Source organism: Morone saxatilis, unplaced genomic scaffold (genome assembly GCF_004916995.1).
Source record: "Morone saxatilis isolate NCDOM2014 unplaced genomic scaffold, NCSU_SB_2.0 Contig4, whole genome shotgun sequence".
Lineage (NCBI taxonomy): Eukaryota > Metazoa > Chordata > Actinopteri > Moronidae > Morone > Morone saxatilis.
The window spans coordinates 12,812,318-12,822,652 of NW_023339984.1; the positions used below are offsets into that span (position 1 = coordinate 12,812,318).

Consider the following 10,335-nt stretch of genomic DNA (forward strand, 5'->3'; position numbering starts at 1 on the left):
TGATGATGAAAAAACATTTATTCACAGGTCAAAAAAAGTCCAAATATAAGACATATTGAAGATAAATGTTTCTTTTAATTTACATTTAAGAGCTAAGAGTCAATCTGTACTGCAGCTAAAGATTTCCTACATTTCCCAGAATGACTCAGCAACCATCCGAAAACAGGTGTAAATGGATTAATTCAGTATATGTGTTGGTTTGTTTTGGCCTTTGGTGTAAAGAATGTAATAGAAAAACAAAAAAAAAATAGTTCCTAAACTTTATAACCAAAGTTATAAATTGTATAGTTGGTTATGTTTCTCAGATTTTTGCTGGTTTTTTTTTGCCAAATGCCTCTAAAAAGTTAGTTTTTTGTCTAATTCTCATATATTTTGGATGTTTTCTTTTCCAATCTCTTCATTCTGTATTTGTTCAACCTCACCTGTCAGCTGCTTTACAGGCTGTGTCACCACACAGAGACATATCGACGATGATGATTTGTCTAAATTTAAACCTGTTTTAACGTCCCATGGGAACCATCTGTCATTAGCACATGTACTGTGCTCGTGTATTAATGTGCAACCTTGGCTTGTTGTGGAGCCCGATGAAGCACTCAGTGAAATGCGTTACTCGTGCCAATATTAATATAAAAGATCTTTTATCATAATGTTAATGGGCTCATTTGTTCTCACGACTACAAACAAGGTTTCCAGTTGAACATAAATCTGTTCAAAGAGCCTCTTTGTTCACTGAGTGTGACTTTTTCCACCCATTTTCTTTTTTTAAGAATATAACTGACACAACAGGACACAGCTGGCTGAGAGAAAAACATTGGTAGGTTAAAAGCGCAGGATCAGTTATTGCTTCATCAAGGTCATTTGATCACCACACGCTGACTATCTATAGGCTACTACAGCACTACTAGCACCAATCAACACAACAACGTCACTCCAGCACAGCATTCACTACCACTAAAGAATGAGGGAAGTGTGGGAATGAATCGTATCACTACAATATCCTCTCCCTCCCCCTTCTACTAACAGATCTAAAGAATAAAAATATTAAAATGAATGGTGGTCCGCTTTCCCAAGGCGGCTAGCTACTCGCCAAGTGGTTGTTAAGGAGACGGGTCAGATGTCGTCAATCTGTGGAGACCCGGGGGCGAAACGGGGTGGTCGAGAAGGGGGGAGGGGGGTTTACAAAAAGAAAAAAAAGAAGAAAGCAGTCGTTAATGGAGAAAAATGAGGGTGGGTGTACTCTCAAGATGAAATGACCGACTACTGATGTGAAAGGAAGATGGGAAACATGCTGAGAAATGATATCTACTGTCGGATCTCTGATAGATTACACAGCATAACATCAGAATTACACCAAAGCACATCTAAAGCTGTGTAGTTACTATAAGGCAGAAAACAACAAAAAATCTTATTTAAAAAGGTGCTAGCATGATGCAGCTGACAGAGCACTAAGCAGAGCTAACAGTTTGTACAAATGCACTTCAATGGGGATGAGCGGCAAAGCTGCACTCTGGGAATCTACGGAGCCCTTTTCAGACACGGAAACAGTAACATCGCTGGCTTCATCTATCTGCTTCTTGACATTAGATTACGGGATCAAATAAGGGTGAACTCTGAGCTTGTGAAATGATGTTCATAAATAATTAGAAAGTCTGGTCGTATATATATATCTATATCATTTGTGGACAAACTGGATTAATGAGGTGAAGAGTATGAGGAAAAACATCTCAGTGCAGATTAAAAAAAGAAAACTGTGTGACAATGAAGTTCAAGTCTCCCTCCACTCCAAAATGCTGTTTTTTGTTGTTGTTTTTTTTGGAGGCTTTTATTGCCTTAAATCAATAGTGACAGCTGGAGAGTGACAGGAAAGGAGGGAGAGAGTGAGGATGACACACAGACGCTCCCCCCAAAAAATGCGTTTAGCTTATTGTTCCTACAGTTGTACAGATGTTTGAGCTTCACCGTGCAGAATGATGCATGTGCAGAGTCTGACACTGTTTTCACATTCATCAAAGTACAAATCTTGCACTTTTTGGCTCAGCAGTTTTTTTTGGTAAATTCTTTATTTCGGGGCAGAAGTTTATATTACAGAACATACATCAGGACAACAGCAGATTTATTTCCTCTGCCTTCCATAGATTTTTTTTTTTATACAAACTTTGTACATTTTGGAAGAGGTAAAGTGTGCAAAAAGAGCAATAAAAAAAAAAAGGGTTGCTAGAATAAAACAACATTACAGGGTCATTCATTCTGGGCCTTACATATTTGACCCGCTTGGTCCAGGATTTAATGAACACATTTTTCTTAAGATGAAGAAAAAAAGGTTATCTTTCTTTTCCATAAATAACATAAATGTCATTTACTATATATATATATTTCCACTCCTCTATTGCGGAGGGTTCGGTAGGTAACAAGCACCTTGCAAGCCCTTGTTCACATGCGGATATCAAAAAATATTTGGCCCTGTTTTTATGCCGAATGTCAAAAGAAATTATTTCTGAACATCATTTCACCACCTCAAAACTTACTGACCTTTATTTGAACTCATAATAAACCTCCTTTACGTTAATGTCCCATAATGGCTGAAGTCAAACACGACCATTACGGAGAGAGCTGCATAATATTTCTTGAGAGGGAGCAGCGACTGCAGTGAGTTGGACAATAATGACATGGAGGAAGAAAAGTTTTCTCATGGATTTTAAAACTTATTTTGAAAGACCGTCAATCTCCGTGGCTTAATAAATGACCATCGTTAGCACAAGGGATGCCCAGCTTCTCACTGGTCCTGTAACCCAGATTTCAGAATAAAATGAGAATTCATCATCAATGTCATCATTTATCAGATAAAATAAATAATTCAGCTGCCTCTTTTATCGCCTACAATGTGACAGTGCTCAAGCATAGTTAACAATGACTCATTTAATGTTGTTCACGTGCCGTATGTAAACTTGTTTTCTGGATATTCACACTGTCAGCAGTTCGAAATAAGTTACAGCTGAGGATTTAAGGATACTCGTAACAATTTTCCATGGTTGTTTTTATTCTTTTTTTCCCCATGAGAGGAAGAAAAAAATTAATGAACACATATTTTTCTAGACTCTATCTGACACTGGAAGTCCCCTGCAGCTGATTAAAACTGGCTCAATCATAGTGTTTCTTGCTTCATTAAACGTAATATATTTTAAGTATCAAAAGGTCTCATTTAAAATCTCTATAGGTTCACTTTCTGTGCTGCTGTAGCCTAAATGTGACCTTGTTTAATTCAGACCTCAGCCGCATTTGGCAATGTTACAAGGTCCTACGTAGTAAGAGTGCAGTCACAAGTTTTACAGTAAAATACCTCGGGGGCTTAACATCAATATGCTAAACTGCCAGCACAATTTACGTAATGAAGCACATGTCTGAAAGGGGCTCTAGACTGATGTGGATGACAGTTCCCACAGAGGTCCGACATTACAGGACCCGCAAAACAGAGGAAGGCTTTTTCTACACAGTGGCGCATAATATCTGCAACTGCTACCAGCGATGAAGATGAGGTCAGTGAACGTCTATCTACAGATGTTTTTCTACGATGAACGACTTCATTAGAGGTGAATCCACACCAAACCAACCCACGAACAACAGAGTGCGAACAGTAAGAAAAAGAAGTAAAAAAGAAAGGCTTAATGTTTAGCCGGGAACTGTCAACAGTTTTCTCACACCAAGTTTCATGCATCCCTCTTAAGAGGCGGAGCCTAAGAGACAGGTGCGAAAGTGGGGGGGAAGGGGGTCACATGTGTAAAGGGGCGGGGCTAGTCACCAGGGGCTCCGTGTGCTGCTTGAGCTCCTCCAGATGCTCTAATATATTCTTCTTTGTGATGATGCCCAACACAATCCTGAAACACACACCCGTTACTCGGTAAACTGCCCAAAAAACAACGACAACAAATAAACATAAACAACAAACAGAAGAGAGACAGAGAGAGAACAGACAGCAGCAGCACAAAACATACATAACAGGTGTAACTTAAAATATTAAACTTAACGTTAACAGAAAATACAACTCAAAAATTACAACAAACTCAATTAACACAAAAACAACAAAACTTTATCAAACTTAATGTTACAAATTAATTTCAATTATGATGGATCATATGTAACTCATCCAATAAACTATTATATATTTAATCATGTGGTTTGAGGTGGCGTCATCTTGTTGTGCCTTCTTCTGCTGCAATGGTTTAATGGCTCTACGACTGGAGAATTAGCGCCACCAACTAAGCAACAACATGATATAAGTGCATGGAAAAGCACTTTAATTAGCATTTTATCTGGATAATCTTCTGGAAATTCGTTTAAAATATATTCTGTTTCTCTTAATTTTAATAAAAAACAAAAACAACAATGAATTGTTCCTAGAAATATATGTCTATATATATATATAAATATATAGACACATTATAACATAACATGAGAATTGTAGTTTATTTTATGTGCATCTAACATACACCATCTGGCTGCTGTAAATACTCACTAGAGCACCAAATGTGTTAATTTACAAGAAAATAGTCCCCATAGTAACCAGCTGCTTTGGTAAATTACTTATATAGTTTTAAAATGTAAATAAAAATAGTTAAACATAAAGATGTTAATATAAAAAAAAACAGTGCTGCGCGGCTGCTCTCTAGTGATTGTCGCAGCAAACTGAGGGAAGAGATCTGTAAATCAAGGAGTATGACAGCTATTGAACGCAATCTATCTTGTAAATACTAGATCACACCAGCAGGTGGCTCTCTGCAAAACCTCAAATCTCTAAAACCTCGACCGGATCTCCTCTGACAGATTATTCTCACTAACTGTACATTTTTAGACCACACATCGACTGATTTTACTGACTCTATTTCCCAACATGATACCTGTTATGTAGTTGTAGTTAGTTTCAGCAGCTCAGTCTCTTCTACTGAGGAGGCTGTTATTGTTCAGTAGGGGGTGAAGGAAGTGCAGCACAGCGGTTAGGCCAGGCCATGCAGATTACAGGGGTAAACCCAGGGGATCTGAGAGCCCATGCAACACCAGACAGTGTGTACATGTGTTTGTGCAATGTCTGTCGACCTCAGACGGGTTAGTCGATCACAACAACGCCACAAGGAAGGATGTGAGAAGGATTCGCCTTCTGTTCTTACAGCACATCCTTCCTCCTAAGACAATTTTGTTTCCTACTTACCCGTTGTGAGTGACCAGGCACTGGCGCAGCCCCAGCTTTCTGAAGATGTCCACCACGATCTCCATGGGGGTGTGGTCGGTGACGGTGAAAGGGCTCATGTCCAGGATGGAGCGCAGTTTGAGGGGCCGGGGGCTGTCGGCAGGCAGGGTGGGTGCGTGCTGGGTGAAGTACACCCTGGAGTTCAGCATGATGCCCTCCTGCTTTCGGCGAGCATTTTCTGTTGAGAGAGGAACAAGGAAATACTCAAGTTTAAGAGAGACATATTATTTTATCATCATTTGGCTTTGGCAACTTTTTCATGTTGGGACACACTGGGAGCAATCTGGGGTTCAATGTCTTGCTTAAAGACACTTAAACATGTCCAAATGTGGTCATTTTGGTGATTTAGTGTGTACTTTTCTTTGTGCAAACCTTTACTAAACCCATTCTTACTGCTCTCTTCCTGTTCTCACATTTTGCACTGAAATGTGGGAGGAACTATTTCCGAAAACTGTCCTACTCTGTCGAGTTACCTATAGCGATAGTGATGTCCCTGCGCAGAGCGAATCCCACCAGCCTCTGGGACTCCTTGGACACTATTACAGGGAAACCATTATAACTGGTTTCATTGATGGTGGCCTGCAGCTCTTCCACCGTCAGGTCGTCCTGCGTCAGCACCGCTAACGGCGGGTCACTGCGCCGCGGCCTCATCACCTCCCTGGCCAGCGTGGTGTGTGTGAATTCCTCCTTGGCGTCCAGGAAGGGGTAACCGTTCAGGCGGATGTGGGCCTCATAGATTCCCTCGCGGCCAAACGCGTCGCCCACCCACTTGCTGGTCATGACGGCAGCCATGAGGGGGACGATGTACTCCAACCCACCGGTCAGCTCGAAAACGATGACGACCAGGGAGACGGTCATACGGGTCACGCCACCTGAAGAGAGAGCAGAGTAAGAATTAATTTGACTGAATTTGAATTAATATTTACCAGAATTAACATTTTAATAGCCAGAGAGTGGAGGGAAATGTTAAATACCAGACATATAGTTGCTTCATTAACTATTAAAACTGCTTTTTGTCAGTTTTCTTTAAATCAAGAGACAATAACATGAGATAGATAGATAGATAGAGTGTGTCATTTAGTATTTAATAGTGATATGGATCAGGGTATAGTAAAAGAAAGTCAATTGAGAAACCACTTATTGATAAAGTAACCTGATGGGAATGACAATGGGCACTGTATAAACATATAGCAAAATATGTGAGCGGTAACACATTTCTATTGTCTCTTGGCACTGATAGATAAATGATGACTCACCCAGACACGCTGCGGCCCCCACCATGGCGTAGAGCCCTGGCGTGATGCAATCGGCTCCCACCTCGCACCACTCTTTGAACAAGAACCAGTCGTGGTGATAATAGGCGAGCTGCTCCATGGCGATGCCGACGATTCGCCCTGCGATCGCTCCGATGGCCATGCTGGGGATGAACAAACCAGACGGTACCTGAGGAGGAGGAGCAAGGTTTAGTTTTGATGAAGACATGCAGGGTAACACATCTGTTAGGAAAACACATCCAGTGATCACCTTGAGTCCGAAGGTAAATATGGTCATGATGATTTTAAAGATGAGCGCCAGGCAGAGTTGCCACATGGCGGCGTAGACGCCGGGCCCTGCCGGCCGGTTGGGGTTGTCGCTGAAGGCCTTGCTGCCGTTCATCTGGCTGCGGTACTGACAGAGCTGCGAGGACTCCAGCGGACCGCAGTCGGTGAACAGCTCCTTTATCAGCTCGCTGGTGTTCTGACGCGTGTACGGGTTCGGGAAAGCAACCACAGCTGTGATGGCCGCCACCAAGATCACCTCCAACACCGGGTACTTGCCTGAAGAGAGGGACGATGCAACGTGTCAGACTGAGAGAGGCGCTCAGCGTGCTGTGCCTCTAACAAGAATCTCAAGTCTAACACTGATGCATATTCAAAAAGTTACAAAGCATCAAAGTTATGTGCACTAAAACAAGATTCTGATATAAAATCTGACAGCAGATAACGTTGAAGCTGCCATCCTGAACCTTTTATTCCCATGTGTTAATCATTCTGGCATTTGAGTTCTTTCTGCTAGTACAAACTGCTAACAGTGATCCTCCAGACAGCCTCATCAATTACAACTACTTTCACCTTCAAACATATGAGCTGGCTGACATTTTCCCAATTTCAAATGAAGTCAGTCAAGTACTTGCCGAAGCGTGTCGATTTGCGCCGCCGGCACCAAGCGATGTTGGCTCGGATGAAGAAGGCTCCCCAGAGGCCTCCGAAAACTCCCAAAAGGATGAAAGGGATGAGCTCAAACAGGTACCACGGCGTGTGGTACTCCACGTAGAACAGCACCAGGCGGCTGTTACCAAACGGGTTGATGGAGCGCAGGACGAAGGCTGCCACCAGGGCAGCAAAGAAGGAGCGCCACAGCGTCTTGAGAGGGAAGTAGTAGCTCACCTGGAAGAGAGTGAGGAGAGTTTAGATGTTGAAGGAGTCATTTCTTTTGGCAGTTCATGAGTCAACAACGACATGTGCTGCACCTCCTCCAAGCTGAAGAGCACTCCTCCAATTGGGGCTCCAAAAGCAACAGACACTCCGGCCGCCGACGCCGCAGAGAGAACCTAAGAGAACAAAAGAAACGCACTTCAGCGGATGTGATGAGGAAACAAACAACTACACTGACTCTAAAACATCACAATAAACAATAGAACACCGGGGAGGATAAAAGTTTTCATGTTCCCGTAACACTGTTTTATATGTCTTCTCTCTCACCTCTCGTTTCTTGGCCTCGTTCTTGCTGTACTTGGGGAAGAGGTAGGAGAAGATGTTCCCACAGCAGCAGGCCACGTGGACCAGGGGGCCCTCCTTCCCCAGGCTGAGGCCAGACGCCACAGCCAGCACCAGAGTGATGGTCTTGATCATCAGGGTCCACTTGCCCAAGTAGCCCCGGATGATGAACCCACTCAGGATAGTTTTGATCTGGGGAGACAAGATAAGAAAGGTGGAGATTAATCTGAAGTCCAGCTACAAGGGTGGGTTTGATTCCCACTAAAAAGGTCAGAAAATTGCGACAAATGCCCATCACAGTTCCTTGGAGCTGAAGGTAATGACTGTTTTGTTTGACCAACAGCTAAAGATATTACATTTATTGTGATAGAAGCTGGAACCAGTCATTGTGCTGCCTTTCTGCCCATTATAAAAACAGTTGCCAACTGATTGTCCATCACTTATTCAATCAACTAATTGCTTCATTTTGTAAATGAGAAAGACGTTTAAAGCCCTTGGAACTAACTTCCTTGTAAATGAGTGATTTATGTTCTTTTATGGATGCAAACATCATATTAAATACAATCAATTCAAGACTCTTTCCCTTTCTTTTATATTTTTTAGGCCATTTTATACCTTTATTAGAGAGTACATTGCAAAGAGCTGACAGGAAATAACCAAAGTTGGGTCATTTCGGATTTCAGATTAAAATCAGCAGACAGATGATGTCATATATCGACGTCTAATAAAATATTTTCAAGTTGCCAATTTTCGATTTCTTTATGCAGATTCAGCTGTATGTCTACCTCCTGATCTTGTCCTCTGTTCTGTTGTTGTCAGCGTAAGTCTCATCTACCAGACGCTTTACTTGGCAATGCAGTTCCAGCTCTCTTGTTCCCATGGCAACAAAAGGGAATTTTTTTTAAAGCTCACCTCAAAATGGCTTTTTCACAGCACGGACAAACCTGTCACGTCTCCCTGCTGCTCACTGAATTAACAATTTTAAGGCACTTCAGGACGTTAAAGGAAAACCCATAAATGTGACGACACACTGTGTGGATCCCACATATTGCACATAAGCCATTAGACCACTTTCATGGAGAGATAAGAAGCAGCAGCAGAGATTTATAGATTTTCCGTTTCATGTGCCACTTCGAGTTTCTGACAGCCAGAGCACATTGATCAGACATGAGAAAATGAGAGATAAAACAGAATCAATAGTCTGTTTCAGATACAGGAAAGGACACAAAAAGAGAAATAACCTGCTAACCTCATTAGTTTGATTTAACTGATACCTTCTATGGCAAAAAGTAGTTTGTCCAGGAGTCTTAAACCGAATTTGTATCTGTCAAAAACCTTTTAAAAGAAAAAAAAATGATGCCGTTTGAAATCTCTCCACTCTTGGATGTTGAGAGTTTAAAAATGGTCCCAGCATGCAGCTGTAAGCATGTTTCAAACATTTTCCTAACCTCAGGGATCCCCGAGCCGCAGGCGTACGGAGCAAACACCTTGACCAGACAGACTGCCAGGAAGGCGAAGGACAGAGCCCAGTAGATGTACATGAAGTAGTTCATGATGTACGAGCCGGGGCCCTGCAGAGAGTTGAGGAAGAGGAGGGCAGCAATTGTGGAAGCACTGACGATAACTTGATAGCGATTGAAAAAGAAAGCAGCAGGGTGGTGAGTATGACATACTGATGTAAATAATGTAAGTGCACATTTTATTAAGAGTTTTGAGGTTACATTAGCGGCAAACAGGAGCAGATAAAAAATATGGCTAAATAATAATAAAATATACTAATAAAAGAGGGGAAACTAGGAATAAATGCCTGTCTCTATGTTAAGCCCTTAAAAAAATAATATTCAAAGAAAGCTGTTGCAGTTGCGGACGTTGCTTGCATGTGCCTGCGTTAGTCTACCTCAGCCTGCCCCAGTATTAGCTCAGCCCAGCTCTTCCACTGAGGACACTTGTCCCGCTCAGCGAAGGTGGTCTCATTGGACGTCCAGCAGCACTGCTCGTGGTTGAACCACATGGCGCTCAGACACACGCCCTCCTTCAGGTCGTTCATCCAGTCAGCAGCAATGTCAATCAGGCCAGCCAAAGCACCTGGCAGGAGGAGGGAAACCAGGAAGGAAAAGAGGGGCGAAGAGGTGAAGGCAGGAAGTAGAAAAAGAGAAAAAAAGAGGCAGAGGCATTTCTTTTTATTTGAGCCTCAATTTAGAACAACAAGGTAGACCCAAATTGTGTAAAGTTGCTACATCCAAAGAAAATACAAAATGAAACCTGACACTTGTATTCAGGCACTAATCCTGACGGCTAAAGAGCAGGGACATCTACAGTCCCCAAATATTTACCTACAGA

General features: G+C 42.2%; 1 protein-coding gene across 7 annotated transcripts in view; it reads right to left on the bottom strand.

The window, feature by feature from the left end:
• The window catches only part of clcn3 (chloride channel 3), a 36,888-nt gene that overhangs the window by 2,969 nt on the left and 23,584 nt on the right, over positions 1–10,335 (bottom strand). For 4 of the 7 annotated variants that reach the window (XM_035675220.1, XM_035675221.1, XM_035675225.1 and 1 more), the window contains 10 exons: positions 9,893–10,080; positions 9,444–9,566; positions 7,981–8,187; positions 7,749–7,829; positions 7,413–7,665; positions 6,764–7,056; positions 6,496–6,682; positions 5,713–6,111; positions 5,201–5,417; positions 3,797–3,872 (listed from right to left, as the gene is read on the bottom strand). In XM_035675220.1, coding sequence (XP_035531113.1) covers positions 3,797–3,872; positions 5,201–5,417; positions 5,713–6,111; positions 6,496–6,682; positions 6,764–7,056; positions 7,413–7,665; positions 7,749–7,829; positions 7,981–8,187; positions 9,444–9,566; positions 9,893–10,080 — 2,024 coding nt within the window. Of the gene's footprint in view, positions 1–17; positions 1,126–3,796; positions 3,873–5,200; positions 5,418–5,712; positions 6,112–6,495; positions 6,683–6,763; positions 7,057–7,412; positions 7,666–7,748; positions 7,830–7,980; positions 8,188–9,443; positions 9,567–9,892; positions 10,081–10,335 lie in introns of those variants that run through there. The other 3 variants (XM_035675222.1, XM_035675227.1, XM_035675223.1) reach the window with 2 other exon arrangements.